We start from the raw sequence: 18,833 nt of genomic DNA on the forward strand, positions 1-18,833 counted from the left end.
CGTAAACGTACTTTCGCCGAAAAGCACACAAAACAGCGATAAAGATCAATGCCCACATGCGGTCTGCTGCAGGCCGCCGTCTGACTCCTGAGACTTGACACAACTTTAGCGTCGCTGATAGTCTGAAATGTAACCCAGTCGGGATTCGTGTGCGCGTTCTTTTTCAGCTTTAGTTTGTGTAAGTGGAGAAGAGAAAGGCACGTTTTTTTTAATTTTGTGGAGGTGATCACACGATATCACGTTTGATGTCAATAATTCCAAACTATTGCGCAGAACGCTTTTATACTTTCACAGGTTTATGCGGACAAGAATAGTAATTCATGTTGGTGGCGATTGGTCGCAAACCTATCATATAAGTGCCAATGTTAAGCCCATGCAAGCATCCCTTTAAAGTTAGCAATTATTACTACTTATGTTTATTTGTTGAAAATGCATTAACAACAGTGGACACTTGTGAAAGGCATTCAAAATGGCCTGGAACTTTTTTGAACCCTTACATGTAAACAAAAAGTTATCTTTGCCAATAAGGACCATGTATGTTTTTAACTCTGTAAAAAGTAGTCATTTGTACCTCACGGTTCAATTGAAAAATATGTAACTTGGGTAACAAAAATAGACGACTACACTGCCCTTTTTTCTAACACAGTACTCACAGCTTTTGGAGGGTGTGCCTCTTTTCAATTGGTTTGCTGAAAAACGCGCAGATTTTTGTTGTGCTCAAACCAAATAACATTTCTTTGATGCCCTCTGGAGGACTCTTGATAGACAATTTAAAGTCAGTTGAGGAACTTAATTTTGACACAAATATTCCTTTGCCACTGTCTGCCTCAATATGCAATTAAAAACACTTTTGAGGGAGGAGCCAATTATTTGCGGATTTGTAATGGGACGAGGTCCTTATTCCACACATATCGTATATAATTAACATTACTGTTATTTTATTTGGGATTCCTGTACTTATGAATACTCTATATCAAGCACAAGTGTCACTTTGTTCATACTTTTGTGTGAGTCCTTGAGCCATTTGCGATGTCTGTTGTCAGGTTCGTGTACACGTTGGGGGCGGGCACGTGGGTGGAGCGTTGGCCATCGCTGGTCGACTGCGCCAGTGGAATCCTGCGGGACAAATGCGCTAACCTGGTCGCCGCTGCCACAGAACTGTCGCTCAACGCCTGCCGCTTGTGAGATGCTTTCCCTTCTCGATGAATTTGAATTTTGTTATTTCCTGTTTGGACCTGTGTGTGTGTGTGTGTTCAAAACAGGAAGTGGGAAATGATGATTTCTGTTAATACTATACAATAAAAACCAGCAGAAAACCTGGCACAGTCTTCAAGAAAGATCATTTTATATATATATATATATTGTGACTGGCTGGCGACCAGTTCAGGGTGTAGTGTGCCTTTCGCCCGTAGTCAGCTGGGATAGGCTCCAGCACCCTCCCGCGACCCTGTACAGGATAGGCGGTGTGGATAATACCATGATATGACATATATATATATATATATATATATATATATATATATATATATATATATATATATATATATATATATATATATATATATATATATATATATATATATATATATATATATATATATATATATATATATATATATATATATATATATATATATATATATATATATATATATATATATATATATATATATATATATATATATATATATATATATATATATATATATATATATATATATATATATATATATATATATATATATATATATATATATATATATATATATATATATATATATATATATATATATATATATATATATATATATATATATATATATATATATATATATATATATATATATATATATATATATATATATATATATATATATATATATATATATATATATATATATATATATATATATATATATATATATATATATATATATATATATATATATATATATATATATATATATATATATATATATATATATATATATATATATATATATATATATATATATATATATATATATATATATATATATATATATATATATATATATATATATATATATATATATATATATATATATATATATATATATATATATATATATATATATATATAAATTCTACACACCTCCACTTGGTTGCAAACTGGGAATGTGGCTGTGATCTTATTTTCAACAATCACATTCAAACGCATGTTAAATTGGAGCCAAAATTTCAAGTGTCTCTGCTTAACGTCCGGTAATGTTCTTATAGGTTTTTTCTGCCATTTTCCGTCATTTAATTTTCTTTTTTTAATAATTTAAATAGACAGTTCCAGGGTTAAACTAACGCTATCAGTAAAACTTTAGTCAATGTTCAGGCCATGCTTCTTTTTTTTTTTTTTTTTTATTACCCTTCCGACTTGACATTCAAATGGAAAAAAAGAGAAGCAGTTAACGATATATATATATTTTTAAATCCAGTATACAGGTGTACATTTAAATGCCATTTATGTTTGAAAATAAGTCTTCTGTAAAAAAAAAAAAAAAAAAGATGAAGAAAAAATCTGCATCAGCAAAAAATGCAGTTTTTTTTCTGCTGTCAAAAAAATAAAAATGATCCATATTTTTGGGGGGGAGGAAGGGAGGTCAACAGGTTAACTGCCCCTGAGGTCATTTTTTCGACACAGTACTATACAGCGCATTCACACCGGTGTCCTCTTGAGGCTTCAGCCTATGGATGGAGACACCATAGCAGTCATCAAGTCGCTACAACATGACCAAAGCCTGACATTGAAGATAATTAAAAGTGTTCAAATACAACTCAAGACAGCTGAGACTATTTTGTGCGTCTTTGTCGGGTCGACGTCCACACAATTTTTTTCTAACTTTCCAAGTGGCACTACTGAGGCTGCTTCAGACAAAAATGGACGACTTACTGGTTAATTTTGGGCATAGGTCCTTGAGCCTTTTCCATGCACCCTGTTACAAAAGAGATAGAAATAGACATCTTATACAATATTTTATGTCAATCACTGAAACTTGTGTCTGAGGCTGATTTATTTTTCAGTTATTTTTTTCTCTCTCAATAGTCCTCTCCCTAGACTCCTCTGACAAAATGTCCTATTCAAACCAAATATTTTCGATTTGGGGCATGAATCCTTTAACTTTTTTTGACACCCAATTTTGTGTTGATGCGTGCGTGAAACTGCTATTGAGAGCTGATTTAATTTTTTTTTAACTTTCCATTGTGTACTACTCAGGCATGTTTTAGGGTCGTGTTTGAGGACCTATCACAAATATCTAGATGGATTTTGAGACTGTCATATGAATAATGAAAATAGCCAAAATAAGAGGTAGGAAGGAGGCAGACCTCACCCGAGGCATGACCGGCACAGTTGACGGCGGTATACTCCACACTCTCGTCCTGATCCTCACACTGGTGCTTCTTGGCATTGCCCACATTTGCGTAGATGGGTGCGTGTTTGGAGAAAGCCACCGTAGAGTACATCAACTCGTCCGGAGGGTCACTGCTGATGTCTGCACTTGCGTTTGGCTGACCATATTTTGGATCAGTTTTATTTATGTGTTATAGTTTTTAAACATTTTTTTAACAGCTTGAAAAAATATGTCTACATTTTGAATTTGAAAACTTATGATGCAAAAAGATGATTAAAAAACTATTCATATTTTTTTTAACTTTTGGGACAATTTGTTTGTTACAAAAGTTTGAGAATCATGAAAATATTTTTCTATATTTTTAACAGTATAAAATTGTTTAATTTTGTTAAAACTTTAACCATCAATTAAAATGTAAACGTTTTGCGAGTTTTCTCACCTGAGCTTTTGATGCCAACTTTTTCCTTAAAGATCACACAAAATAAACAACACATTAAATGAACACTTTTGCCCCTTTTGACGAAATACATTTCAGAACACTTTCCACATTTCATAAATTTTTTGTAATTTTTTTTTGTTTTTGTTACACAAACACCTTTCAAAAAATTTTCCCCCCAAAAAAGAAAAATATATATATGCATCCATCCATTATCTGTACCACTTCTCCTCACTAGGGTCGTGGGGGGTATATATATATATATATATATATATATATATATATATATATATATATATATATATATATATATATATATATATATATATATATATATATATATATATATATATATATATATATATATATATATATATATATATATATATATATATATATATATATATATATATATATAATATAGAAAATGACGGTCATTGTGCCATGTGCGAGTTTCCAGAATTGCAGTGACCATTGTTGCGAGGGCCCTTTATAGCTGCTCTCAGCTCTAATGTTATGATTATTTCTATTAAAAACAGCTTTTATGCTGGTCTGTCCTGCGTCCTCCATATAGCACGTTCACTCACTGAATCGTTGACAAATGGGAAATAACATTACATTCTCTCACGACTCATTCGTAAATGGGAAATTACATCGCTTTCTTTCACCGAATCGGACGTGTACGGGAAATGGCAGCACGGTCACTCACTCAATCGTTTATGAATGGGAAATAACACCACGTTCTCTCACCGACTTGTACACGAATGGAAAATTACCTCACTGAATACGTGAACGCCGATAAAGTGGCAGTAATTTAAGTAAAATTCCTCCTACTCGTTATATTACTTGGTTACTGCCAAAATGTAATATATTATTTTGTAACATGTTACCCCGAACACTGCTCGTCCGTCCTTTTTCAATAAGGTCCGGTCCTCCGGCCTTCATCCAAACAATAGCCAACCATCCTGAATGGGCTGTTCCGTCCATGGGGCGGCATAGCCTTCTCTGATCTTTAAATATATTTTTCCAATTTAAAAAAAAGTAAATGAACCGACCTGAGCAGCAGGGCGGCGACGAGAAGCAGGATGAACAGCACGCCCGCTGTGTAACCTACCCTCACCGGGATCGATGAACCTGATGAAGAGTAATATTAAAGCGGCTGGACCAAACTGCGGCCGATCTGTGGCATGACTTACTGGCGATGGCGGGGAGCTGCAGCGTGGCGTTGTGGCTGCCCATCATGTTCTGGACTTGGCAGCGATACTCGCCGGCATGCACTGCTTGGTAGTCGCTGATATTGAAGACAGCCGCTGTGGATGTGGGAGACTCCTCGCTGTCCTTGTACCAAGTGTAGTTAGCGCTGGGGTTAGCGTCGCTGCTACACGTCAGACTGAGCACAGATCCCGCATGAATGGAATCAGAGGGTCTCACTGAGACCTTCGGAACCCGAGGACCATCTAGGTACGAACAAGTGCACATTTTATTTAATGACAACAAAAATTTATTTGGAATTTTAAAAATGTAACATTCACCGTTGGAAAATTGTGAGCAAAATTTTTAAGAAATTAAAATTTTAAAATAAATAAATTATCCTCTGCTCTTTGGATGACTTGTTAGCACAATGGCCTCATTCTGCAAAAATGTGGGGTTCGAATCCGGCTCCAGCTTTCCCCTGTGGAGTTTGCATGTTATCCCCGTGCCTGCGTGGGTTTCCTCTGGGTACTCCGGAGTCCTCCCACAAACATGCACGGGACACCCCGAATTTGCTATATATATGTATATGTATATATATGTATATGTATATATATATATATATATATATATATATATATCTACAATGGAACCTCGGTTCTCGAACAACTCTGAGGTTGAACAAATCGGAGTTCGAACAAAAAAAAAGAGAAATTCTGGCTTCGCAGTTCGAACAAACATCGGAGTTCGAACGCCGGTATGATGCGTGAGTGTGTACGCGAGGGTGGGATGCTGAGCGGCCAATTGACCAATTGTTGTCGCGTGCGGACGTGCTACGTGCTGCGAAGTGTTTTAGCCCCTAATCATGCCTCCAAAGAAGGTCAGTGCAAGCAACAAAGCTGCTAAACTGCTACAAGCGAAAAAAGAAAAGTAGTGCGAACAACTATTGCATTTAATTCGGTGTTCGAACAAATCGCTTTTCGAACAGGGTTCTGGAACGGATTACCGAGGTTCCACTTTTTATATATATATATATATATATATATATATATATATATATATATATATATATATAAATATAAATAAAACGTTGGCGCTGCAATTCTAGTTAATACGGAAAAGGCGTCACTGATTTGAGCCAATCAAATCTTTTGTCTACGATCCACTGCCAATTGTACAACAGACCGGAAGATAGTGCTGCTGACAGTATGCCTTGCTAAAAAGTTAGTGAGGTCGATGCGTCTTGTTTTAAATGAATGGACGGAGAAATTTAGTTTCGTTCTGGCTGCAGCCGATTCAAAACCAGTGTGCATCATATGCTCCGAAACCGTCGCAACATTGCGAAGCGCCACTACGAAACAAAGCACCGCCCTTTTGTGCAAAGTTATCCGCTGAGGTTTGAGGTGACCGCACGCAAAAACATCGAACTTCGAGTGCAGTACAACAGATTTTTACATTTTCGTTTACATCCCAGCGGCATGCAAACGAATATTTAGTAAAAGCATCATGGATTTTGGGGAAACATAAAAAAACATTCAGTGATGGGGAAGTTGTGAAGGAGTGCTTAAATGCGGTTGCACAAACATTATTCAAAGGAAAACACAAAGCCCAGATGTGTGAAATAATCTACCAAATCCCAATGGCCCTGACTCCTTTCCAACCCAGATTTAAGTTACTGGGAGGGCAGTCAAAAACTCATTTTTCTCATTAGGAGAAGTTAAAAAAAATATTCAAAAGAAAAGGTGGTGGCAAAGCTCATTTTGAATTATTTTTTCATGAGGACAGCCATTTTTATTGATTGTGTACTGAACATGTTGACCTGGTTTACTTGGATAATTTGGCTTTCCGTTTTTTTTCGGCTGATAACTCTTTGATTTAAAAAAAAGGTACAAGATGTTAACTATATGCTTAGCACTTGATATATTTCTGCAGGAGATATTTTACAGTTTTTTTCTGGAAGTGGCACCCTTAAATTCCTGGAGCCACATTTTCTTGAATGTGAAATAAAAGCCTTATATTTGTTTGACTGGCAAAGGTGTTTAATGGGAACATTGCTAAATATTTAGTACGTAAGTGTGCTCTGTTGAAAATGACTAAATATCGAAACTATATAAAAATAAAAATTTTCGTCGTGGACCTCTGTGACTTTTCATTGAATACGGGCGTACTGGGGCCTATCCCAGCTGTCATCTGGCAGTAGGCGCGGTACACCCTGAACTGGTTGCCAGCCTATAGCAGGGCACAAAAAGACAAACAACCATCTGCCCTCACACTCATTCATCCATCCATTATCTGTACCGCTTCTCCTCACAAGGATCCCAGGGGGGTGCTGGAGCCTATCCCACCTATCTTCGGGCAGAAGGCGGGGTACACCCTGGACTGGTTGGCTCACACTCATACCTAGGGGCAATTTAGAGTTTATGTTTTTGTAATGTGGGTGGAAACCAAGTACCCGGAGAAAACCCACGCAGGCACGAGGAGAACATGCAAACTCCACACAGGAAGGCCGGAGCGGGAATCGAACCCACAACTGCTGTACTGTGTCATGACCCGTGTCGGTCATGTCAGGTTTTTGTTATCATTTGTCACCCTCCATGCCATGTCCTTGTTTTGTTTGTTTGGTCAGCTGAGAGGGGCGTTTCCTTCAGCGCTCGTTCCCCACCAGCCACACACCGGTTCCCCATTAGCCTTCACACCTGACTCCCATTTGCTCCCCCCTAATGAACCCGCTATTTAAACACCCCATGCCGACAACTCAGTGTCTGTGCATTGCTCCATTTCGGACTGTCACGGCCGCTCCCAGATCTCGTTCTTGCTCTCGTTCACGTTCATAGTAATTTGTCACTGTCCTTGTTTCCCCGTCAAGTTTAGTTCTGTTAGTCACGTTTTGTTCATCCTCATTGTTTCGGCACTTCGTTCCGTTTGGTCCCCCTAGTTCATTGTTTGATTTAATAAATTCCCTTTAAGTTACCCTTTTCCCTGCTTCCTTGCATTTTGGGTCCTTCCCCACCTCGCCGACCGGCGAAACCTGACATCTCTATCTGTAATTTTTAGATTTTCCCATAAATCATGACATTTTAACATTTTTCTCATTCTTGACATCAACAAATGAATGTTTTGCCATTAAAAAAAATCAACGTTTTTTTTAGCATTAATAATTATTTTTGACATTGTCATCATTTGTAAATATTTCATACATGATCATTTTTGCCATTTTAACCTTTTTTGTTTTTTTTACACTGTTAATAAATTTATCATATTTTAAAGCAGATTTTCAAACAAATTAACCTGGGCAAACATTTTCAATATGTTAATTTCTTTATGAACATTATTTTTTTTATATATATATTCCAACATTTCTTTCAATCATGTGTATTTACTTCAAATATTTTAACATATTTTAGGATGTTATCTTTTAATTTTTTTTTATAATTTTAAACTTCAAACATTTTAGAATTTTCTTCAGTTATATAATTTAGACTAATGTTATATTTCTGGGCATTTTAAACAGTAAATCATTACCATTTTCACAAATACATTTAACTTGCCATCCGAGTCTAAAAATGTCAACTGTTGATGTTAGATATGGGAAGAAAATCTAATTGTACGGGTAACTTTTAAATGTAAGTCACAAAGTTTTGAAGATTCATATTAACATTCTGTTCCTCCTTCCTTGAATTGGACAAGTAAAAATACATTCTCAATCGGGTTTATGTCTGGAGATTGCCTTGGCCAGTCTAGACCTCCATATTGCCTTTGGGACTTACACTTGACGTCAATGACCGTAGTTGAAGAGATGGCGTGTCCATATTTATTTTGGGCCTTGCAGTAGAAGCTTCCAGCATCTTGTGTGCGGATGGAGTTGAAATGGTAAATTCCTTCTGGTAACTCGCCCACAGATAGGTTGTCCTTGTATAGTGTGTATCGAGCTGCTGGGTTAGCAAAACTTCTGCATGTCAGAGTCACTGTCTGGCCCTCCTTGATGGATGGTGATGGATGCACCAATATTTCGAAGTTCCTCGGAGCATCTGAAGAACACAATGTTGGCCTTGTCGTTGAGGTGCTCATTCGCGTCTGAAACTATTACAATACTATACTTACATTTCACATCAACTTTGACAGGTTCTGATTTCTGAATTCCCAAGGCGTTCTCCGCAGTACAATAATATTCTGCCGAGTGTGAAGACTTGGTGGGATTGAAGACCAGCTCTGCTGTGTCACTCATTTCTTGTGGATCCGAGTTTCTGATATTCTTAAACCATCGGTTTCTACATGGGGTGTCAATTCTGCATGTCAACCTAAGCGGATGACCCTCCAATATCTCACCTGGGTCACGAGGTGACACTGAGGGGATTCCCAGTGCATCTGGAAGAGAAGGTAAGAGGATGGAGGAGAACGTTAGTCAGCGGAGAGCAGGCCTCCACCAAAGCCCAACAATCCCAAACATGTCCGGCCGATTCACTTGACACAACCGGGACACGCGTGGTGGTACGGTTCTACTCCAGTCCTGCAGGTGGCCGTAATGACTTTATCCCCTATGACCCACATGCCAGCAGACTGTAAAATCCGCAGTAACCTTCGTAAATAATTGTGCAATTAGTTTAGTTTACGATTTGTAGTTGTCTTATTAATTTATAAATATATCAACCAATTAAAAATACATAGGGATGTAAAATTAATTAATGTTCTTCATATGGTGCATTATTAACAGTGAATAAAATTTAAAAAAAAATAATTTTGTGAAATGAAGACGTCAAAGTGATAATTTTACTAATTTCTGTTAATTATTTACAATAAATACATGAAGCAAGTCTTAACAAATATTTTTAGATGGAGATGTAAATGTGTTTATTCTTGTATTTTTTATTTATTCTTTACAACAGCCAATTAAAAAAATATGAATAATGTCAAATTTATTATTTTACTATTTTCCATTGTAACATTTACAGTTAATAAATTGACCACTGATTTTAAAAGCTTTTTTTCAAATTGTGAAGTACATTTAAAAAATTTTTTGTTGGAGGCAATAAATAAAAATCAATTAATTTTAGGTAGATTGCGTAGTTTAGTACATCATCTGGCAGTAGGCGCGGTACACCCTGAACTGGTTGCCAGCCTATAGCAGGGCACAAAAAGACAAACAACCATCTGCCCTCACACTCATTCATCCATCCATGATCTGGGGTCGGGGGGGTGCTGGAGCCTATCCCAGCTGTTTTCGGGCAGCAGGAGGGGTACACCCTGAACTGGTTGCCAGCCAATCGCAGGGCGCACATAGACAAATAACCATTCGCCCTCACGCTCATATCTTGGAGTTATTTAGAGTGTCCAATTGACCTGCCATGCATGTTTTTGGAATGTGGGAGGAAACCAGAGTACCCAGAGGAAACCCACGCAGGCACGGGGAGAACATGCAAACGCCACACAGGATGGCCAGAGCCAGATTTGAACCCATGACTTCTGCTGTGTCTCACTGTGAGGCCATCGTGCTAACCAGTCGGCCACCGGGCCGCCCTAATTGTATTATGTAGAATTAAAAATTAGTTTCTAAAGTTTTTTTTTTTGCAATTTTTTGGGTTTTATTAACAATTTTATTATTTACAATAACTTAATTATTTATTGAGTCAAATGAATAAAACATTATAGACACATTTTAATTAGACAATTTTAAAGGAGATTTGCTAAATTAATCCTCATGATAATATGAATGCTCGTTTTTGGCCTATTGAAAGAACAGACCTTGTTTAAAAAAAAAAAAACTCACAAAGTTGAGGAGAGGTGATGACTTCTCGGGCTTGTCTCAGGGTACAGGTGACATAGTCTCCAGGATTTAAATTGATTGTGATGTTTTTGGTAATTTGGGAAGGTCCGCAGTTGCCTACTGAGCGTTCATTCCACAACAAGCACAAAGAAAACGAAGATGCCGGACGACAACTCGTGTGACACGACAGCTGAGCGACTAAGTGAAAATCTTCCACTTTGACGCTGATCACCTTCACCTGCGCAGCTGGAGACAAGAGAAGCAAACAGGTGGGTCCAGGAAATGCATGCTCTATGGGGTTTAGGCCTGGAGATTCAAAAATGTTTCTTTTTTTTTTCATGAAAGCATCGCAGTGGAGGAATGTGTTGAAAGTTTGGTGGTGTTGGTGGGTCACAGGCTTGATGCAGTAATTGCAACGAAATATTAAAACTTCCATATTTACTTTTGTATTTACACTGGACTTGTTTATTGGACTTTTGTACTTAAACTAGACAAGCATCTTGAACCTTCATTTTGATTTTGTTTCCTAAATTAGATCTACATATTTACTTTGGTAGGTAAATAGAAGTTTTGTGTAAATGCACTGGACCTTTTTAGTTGACGTATGTACTTCAATTGGACCTCCACCTTGTCTTTGGAACTTACAGTAGAACACCATATTAAATTGGCACTGAGTCTGAACCATCAAAAAAACTTTGCTACCGAAACTCAACCTCCATCTTGACTTTGATGCTGATAGAGGGTCTTCATTTTGATTTTGGTACCTAAACTGGACTTCAATATTGGATTTTGACATGTTCTTATGGTATTAATTCTTCATATTGACAAAATCCTTCCACTTCCAAAAGTGCTAAAGTTGGGTGATATAATGGTTTACAAGCTTGAATTTAAAGAAATAATTCTGGGGGGTAAGGGGAGGGGGAATCAAGAATAAAAAAATACGCAATGGACCAGGAAATACAAGCGGAAAAATTTCATATACATATATTTTTGTGAAACCCAAATGTTTTTTGTGACAGGCACCATACTGTGTTTCAATGTTACCTGCAACAGTCAAAGTGGTTCCCGGTAAACTACTCTTCCATTCAAAATTCCTCGTGCTGAATTTGAATCGATACTCGGCAGAATCACTCTCCATCAGGTTGTAAATTCTCAGAGTAGATGGTTTGCCTGATTCTTGAAAGAGCTCAATACGAGACTTGTAGTGGTCATCCAATCTGAGGTCCTGAGGCACGGGGGAATTTTTAAACCAGAATTTTGACGTGACCCATAAATAGTTGGTGCTGTAAGTGCAACTAATGTCCACTGTCGAGCCTTTGATGGCACAGATGCTTTTCTTGTTGTACACCACTTTGTTACATCCGCTGGACACACCTGAAAGATTGAACAAGAACTTTAGCATTAGCAAGAAACTTAGCATAAGCAATGAGCTAGGTGCTGCAAACTAAAATATTAGGAGTGGACAACTCACACACGGGAGGAGACACAAGCTGTTGGTGTCCTCTTAAAGCACAAGAGTAGCTGGAGCTAGAAGAAATTTGCAAGGGTGCATTTGGGATTTCCTGTCCATTCCTGTACCAGATGTATAACGGAGAGGAATCGAGACTACACTTGGTGACACACTCCAGGTCTACCCCCACCTGTACCCTGAGATCTGAATTTGTGAGGAAGAAACAGACATTAAGTGTCAAAAGACATTCATTTCAACCTCCACCAAGTGGAGTACAGCCTGGGGTATTAATGTGAATACAAATAAAATACCCCTTTTTGGGTGTGAGAAAACAGCAAAAAATTTTTTGAGGGGGGGACCCTAGGCATTAATTTCTCTTTAAATTTCTTTTCTTGAAAAAAAAAAAAAAAATATATATATATATATATATATATATATATATATGCACATACATATATATTAGGGCTGTCAAAATTAAAGCATTAACTCAGGTGATTAAACCCCAGATTTTTAACTCAGTTAACTCAGTTTGATTTACTTAAAAATGATTTGCATACTTTGCAAATATTGAGCCATATTAGCTGTCTTTAGCACGTCTCAGAACAAAACACTGTGTTAAAGTTACCACTGGGCCTTGCAACCCAACACTGCTGGAGTGTGGCGCTTGTGGGCGGTTTTGAGAAATGTTTCGAAAATAAAAGTCTCCCAAGATTTCTCCATTTTGATCGAATTCAAGAATCCAAGAAAGCGATTAGAACAGTCTTTAAATTAAGCATACTTCATATTTGGGGATTTTGCATCAATTCCAAGATATTATTCAAGTAAATATCTGTAATAAGCTTTGCAAAAAATAGTAGTTGAAAAATGTCATTAATCATGATTAATCATGGAATTTTTTGTGATTAATTAGTTAAAAAAATTAATCACTTGACAGAACTAATATATATATATATTATATAAATATATATATATATATGTATATATATATATATATAGAGAGAGAGAGAGAGAGAGATAGATAGATACAGTGGAACCTAGGTTCTCGACCATAATCCGTTCCAGAACCCTGTTCGAAAAGCGATTTGTTCGAACACCGAATTAAATGCAATAGTTGTACGCACTACTTTTCTTTTTTCGCTCGTAGCAGCTTTGTTGCTTGCACTGACCTTCTTTGGAGGCACGATTAAGGGCTAAAACACTTGGCAGCACGTAGCACGTCCGCACGCGACAACAATTGGTCAATTGGCCGCTCAGCATCCCACCCTCGCGTGCGCACTCACGCGTCATACCGGCGTTCGAACTCCGATGTTTGTTCGAACTGCGAAGCAAGAATTTCTCTTTTTTTTTGTTCGAACTCCGATTTGTTCGACCTCAGAGTCGTTTGAGAACCGAGGTTCCACTGTAGATATATTTTTTTAATCTGTATTTTTAAATTACAGTTTATTCTTATCAGATGGATGCTATTGCAAAAAAAGCTCCTTTTTGTGTAAATCTGATTATTTTCTCCGAAGAGAATGTGTTTCTGAGCACGAGACCAAGGCATTGTAAAGAGTATACAGTTATGTAATAGTATAATAGTTATTTTTTTAACTAATTGAAAAATAAATTATGAAACAATAAACAGACGTGATTTGGGGCTTTGAGTCCTTGCTGCTTGGTGGAAAAGTGCTTTTAGAGAGAATCCATACCGGTAACACTCAAAGTGACTCCAGGTGTGACACTGTAGCTTTTTCCAGTCGTTACGAATCTGAATTTGTACTCGCCACTGTCGCTTTCTATAAGATCTCGGATTGACAAACTGCACCGAGACCTGTCATTTGTCCCCGTGCAGGCAAATTCCAGACGATCAAAGTACTGTGGGTCCAAACTCAAATCTTCAGGGTCATGATTGGGCCCTTTCGTGAACCACAAAGTTTTCTCAAGGGTAAGGTTTTGGCTGTTTTCTGTTGCCGGATACTTAAAGTAGCACTCAAGCGTCACTGTGCTTCCTCTCAGGCCGCAGATGTTGGTTCGATAAAAGGACCCTCCCCACTCCTCACTCGTAGCCATCACTGAAACACATTTTCAGAATCATATGCAAATTTACTCTTCAAATATTGTGGCTTTTTGTGTGTACGTGCATCGTTTAATCTGGGGGAAAAGACCGCTGTAAATTACAAAATCCACTTTTATAATATTATATAGTTATATTCTGATAATAAATATTAAAACTAAAGAAACTACAATATTTATTACAAATATGACTTCATTCTCAATTTTCTTAGAGTTTTTAAGTAAAAATGAAAAAGAACTTGTCCTTATTTTATTCATCTTTTTAATACAGTTCTATTCTTGTAAAATCAATTTTGATTGGAAAATGTGATCTTTATTTCTAGATTAGCACAGCCGGTAGATCTCATCCAGATAATGCATTTGGAAACTAAATGAAACATGTGGAATTCCAGTGAACACGCTACATTGCTGTCAAATGTCATCAGATTTGTTGCATGTTTGTTAAAGCATGTTTATAATCCAGATGTGATCCTGATTACAATATTATATGCGGTCAAATGTCGTCAAAATTTTTACGTGATTCTCAAACTGTGTTTGAATCCAGATCTGATTCAAATTATTAATTTGCAAGCAATGTAAATATAACACGCATAAAAAATAAAAAAAAAGTCCACTGAACATGTCATACCTTGTCTAAAAAGTTGTCATGTTTGTGATTTGTGATTGAATCCGTGTTTTAAACCGGCTCTGGTACAGTTTGGTCGTTTAGAAACGTAAATGTAACATGTTAACACACATTGTTCAGACATGACACGAATAAAATATTTTCATACTTGTTGTGCTGATGTAGCATCATTGTATTACTTTTAAAAACATTCTTCCTCTTTCTCTCAATGATAAGCCTGAGCACAACTTTGCACTAAAAAAAAAAGATGAGATGGACGAATGCTTTTTGCTTTTGGTTTCTAAAGCTTTTTACATTTCCTGTTAGTTTTTATTTACATGAAGTACATTTTTAACATGACACATTCAGAGTTGATTGTGATGTCTATTCAGAAAAAATGCAAACGTAACATGAAATAATCACATTTGTTGTATTAATGTCTAATTGTTTCAAATTCAAATCTAATCCATATTAGATCTTTGGAAATGATGCAAAATTAACATGTAAAACAAATTGAATGACTGATGAACAGTATCGCTGTCAAATGTCCGATTTGTTGTGTTTATTAAACATTATGTTTTAAACAAGATCTGATCCAGATAATGCATCTGGAAGCAATGTGACATGTGAAAGACTACTACTACTCTATTTATCATCAGATTTTCTGGATGTGTGGTAAACGGTCTTTTAATCCAGAATGAACGTAACTCTCAACACTCAAATGGGCAAGTGGGACAGAAGCCTTGGTCTCTCTCTCTCTCTCTCTCTCTCTCTCTCACTCACTCCCTCTCTCTCTTTTTTTCTCTCTCTCTCCATCTCTTTTCTCTCTCTCTCTCTCTCTCTCACTCTCTCACTCGTTCTCTCTCTCATTTTTTTCATGATTAGAATCATCAAGATGTTTTCTGTGGCAGGGAGTGAAGCAAACCGTTAGCGTCAAAAAGCAAAAAACTCAATGGGAATTTGTTCATCACTGATTTGATGGTTTGCTTTGTCATCCCTGGAGAAATTAAATTCATCATTTTTAATGTCAAGGGCATGTGAGGTTTTTGTTACAACAATAACAATAAAATGTAGAAAATCATCATTTGAATACATTTAGACTGCGTGATCGACAAAGATGTCAAAATGTAAGTGAGTTCGTACCTTGAATGTCGAAGAGCAAGAGGGCAAATATGACGACACCCTTGTGTGCTGTCCAGCTCATATTTCCTGCTTATGTGAATTAGATGATTGCCTCTTGTCGCCGTCTCTGCATGGCAGAATTAAGAGAGGAAGAGCTGACTTTCTTCCTCTTTCCGTCACTGACGCGCATGATTACATGAAATTACATGAAGAAAAAAAAAACCCACAGATGAGATAAACAAATGTCTTACTTTTGCTTTCTTAAAAGACTTTTTTCCCCTCTCGATGTCTTTTTTAATGTAAAAGAATGTAGTACAATCTGTTCTGAGTTTGTCAAAACTGTTTTAATTCAGATCCAATCCTTATTATACATTTAGTAGGAATGTAAATATGCAGTGGAAGAGTCCTTACGTGACTGTGTACAACAGTCAAGTGTCGTCACATTTGTTTTGTTTGTCAAAAAACATGTTTTTAACCCAGTTCATACATTTCAAGCAATCATAATGGCACAGACAAAATCCACTAAACAAGGTATACATCTGTCAAATGTCCGATTTGTTGTGAGTTTGTCAAAACACGTCTTTAATCCAGAAATGATCTAGATTACACATTTCAAAGTTGTGTAAAGGTAACGCATAAAAGCATCATGAGTTTTCTCTTATCCAGATGGTTTAAATATAAGTACCACTGCAGAATAAATGCTTTGCAATACTATCAAAGTCAATAACTTATGTATATTTGTTATATCATTTCCCTCCCGTTTATCACATATTTGCTAACATTTTCATATCACCTAGATTTTTGAACATTTTTAGGATAACAAATAGAGGCAGTGTTAATTAATCCTTACAATACAGTACAACTTTATTTCTATAGCGCATTGCACAAAAGCTGGAGCTGTAACAAAACGCTTTCCTTACAATGTAATATAAATTAGCAGGAAATTAGAACACAAATAAAACACAAACACATATACAGTAGATAACAGAAGAAATGCAGAACAACGACAGTCTCATGTTGAGACGAAAGTTAAAGAATAAAAATGTGTCTTCAAACGAGGGGGCTTTCCTTTGACTGAAAGGAAGCATGTAACTATAAAAGCCAAGTCAGGGTCAAATGTGTGTGTGTGTATCACTTGTGTTGAGCATTGTGAGGCACTTTCACTAAGAATACAAAAGAAAGGACAACAAAAGAGTAGATAGGTGTTGACTGGGAGTGGCATAGTTGTTTGACCGCTTTGGCAGAATTTGTAACCACTACAGATGCTTTGTGTTTTATAGAGATTTTAAGTCTTTGAAAATGATAAATAAACTATGCATTTGAGCAAATGACTTATGAACTCTCTGTTGAATGACACAGCCAGGCAACAGATTAACAAAGCCGCCAGTGCGTCAAACCAAGCCATACCAAACACGTCTCTAGACCAGTACTAGACTGACTGGCAATGGTAGTGAGTCAACACTGAAACGGGCATGGGGAAAGTGTTTTGGTGGAGGTCCCTTGATCTTGCAACTAATCATTTGAAACAAACTTCTAGTGTCAAAGAGCAGAAAAACATTTTGTGAATTTGTCTGTCACTTGAAAATTCGTCCATTTGTTAGTTGCTTCGTCTTCCCTGGAGAAATTTCACAAAGAAAATCTTAATTTCACACCAAGAGCACTAGATTTCTTTTTTGGTTGCTGAGGTACAGACAATAATCAAATGGAGAGAATCACTATTTGAATGGATTCAGACTCAAAGTCTCTGTGACCAATATGTCAAAAGAAAGTGCAAGATGACAAATAAGACGACTTCCTCTTGTGCTGTCCAGATCATATTTGCTGCTCATGTGAATTTAATGCTCGCTTCTCGTTGCTGTACAGGTCGATGCTGTCCACGATCATGCCTTGTGTTGCAGTAGAGTGGGCGTGGTCAATGGCGCGTTTGCCCCGGCGACGCGTTTACGAGACTCCGCAGCTGCAACCCATCACCTCTTGATTGTGGGGACTATTTAAGCCTCCGACACGCTCACTCGCGTGTCGGATTATTGACCAACTTGCTCTCGCCTTGTGCATTTGCTATAGGTCCTTTGCCAACCTTTGCTCCGTGTCTTGATCGTGCTTATTGTTACCTTGTTTATGTCTTCAGCTACGTTTCGGCTCGCTTTGTGTTTTTCGATGATTGGATTTAACCTTACCCTTTGGAGGAAGGGACATTCTTGTTTTCGGTTTTTCTTGCGTTGCAAGCTCCTTTTGTTAATCGTTTTTCTTTTCCTGGGGGAAGGTTGTTCCCCAGCGTTTTTTCGTTCACGTCGCCCGGCGTCTGTAAGTATAGCTCCACTATTGTCTCTGATAGCAAACTCCCCTTGCCTATCGACTGTAAATTGTTTTTTTGCCGGCCACAATAAATATTGTCTCCACCCTATTTTCCCTTGCCTGCGATTTTAAGAGTCCACCCCACACCGCTTCCCAGCCCCGGCTGGGAAGCGCCCCTCACAGATGCGTGGAAGAATTAAGAGAGCTAGATCACTTCCTCTTTCTCTCACTGACAGGCATGATGGACCACTGTTTATTATAAAAAATAAGAGAAAAATGGGTCATAAAGGCCAGATCCACGTATTTCAAGTGTTGGAGGAAGAGGAGTTTGCTAGAATTATGTGCGTTGTATCACATATGTACGATCCAGATGCTCAGGAGAACGAAAAATATTGTGCCTGAATGAAGGGACATGAGTGGGAAAATATACATACACATATACATATATATATGTATATATATATGTATGTATATGTTTATATATATATATATATATATATATATATATATATATATACATATATATAAGTATATATATT

The 18,833-nt window shown here is 36.9% G+C and overlaps 2 protein-coding genes across 7 annotated transcripts in view; one reads left to right on the plus strand and one right to left on the minus strand.

The window, feature by feature from the left end:
• Positions 1–1,320, plus strand: part of LOC148331814 (complement C3-like) — a 41,929-nt gene extending 40,609 nt beyond the window's left edge. Inside the window, exon 45 of the mRNA XM_088301725.1 lies at positions 1,044–1,320. Within this exon, the coding sequence (XP_088157851.1) occupies positions 1,044–1,185 (142 nt within the window). The 3' untranslated portion in view covers positions 1,186–1,320. The remainder of the gene's footprint in view (positions 1–1,043) is intronic.
• LOC148331815 (sialic acid-binding Ig-like lectin 5) lies at positions 31–16,144 on the minus strand. Of its 6 annotated transcripts, none has more exons than XM_088301726.1 (13): positions 16,021–16,144; positions 13,910–14,272; positions 12,243–12,425; positions 11,816–12,145; positions 10,775–11,017; positions 9,112–9,375; positions 8,778–9,038; positions 5,016–5,276; positions 4,875–4,953; positions 3,823–3,847; positions 3,363–3,540; positions 2,924–2,966; positions 31–1,235 (listed from the first exon to the last, which is right to left on the minus strand). In XM_088301726.1, exons 1-13 carry the CDS (start codon positions 16,079–16,081, stop codon positions 1,166–1,168), a joined length of 2,361 nt encoding a protein of 786 aa, XP_088157852.1. In that variant the 5' UTR covers positions 16,082–16,144; the 3' UTR covers positions 31–1,165. The 6 variants fall into 6 exon arrangements, with proteins under 6 accessions (XP_088157852.1, XP_088157855.1, XP_088157857.1 ...); XM_088301729.1 differs by having other exon boundaries at positions 3,358–3,540; XM_088301728.1 differs by lacking the exon at positions 31–1,235 and adding an exon at positions 2,394–2,718.
• Between the last annotated feature and the right edge of the window lie 2,689 nt (positions 16,145–18,833).

This window comes from Idiotropiscis lumnitzeri, chromosome 8, assembly GCF_059441095.1.
Source record: "Idiotropiscis lumnitzeri isolate Australia: NSW breed Sydney's pygmy pipehorse chromosome 8, RoL_Ilum_1.0, whole genome shotgun sequence".
Taxonomy (NCBI): Eukaryota; Metazoa; Chordata; class Actinopteri; order Syngnathiformes; family Syngnathidae; genus Idiotropiscis; species Idiotropiscis lumnitzeri.

Coding starts and splice junctions, on each gene's coding strand:
- LOC148331815 (XM_088301726.1), bottom strand. CDS start 16,081: ATGAGCTGGACAGCACACAAGGGTGTCGTCATATTTGCCCTCTTGCTC. Junction 9,039..9,111: donor TGTCAAAGTTGATGTGAAAT/GTAAGTATAGTA, acceptor TGTGTTCTTCAG/ATGCTCCGAGGAACTTCGAA. Junction 3,848..4,874: donor GTCGCCGCCCTGCTGCTCAG/GTCGGTTCATTT, acceptor GTGATCTTTAAG/GAAAAAGTTGGCATCAAAAG.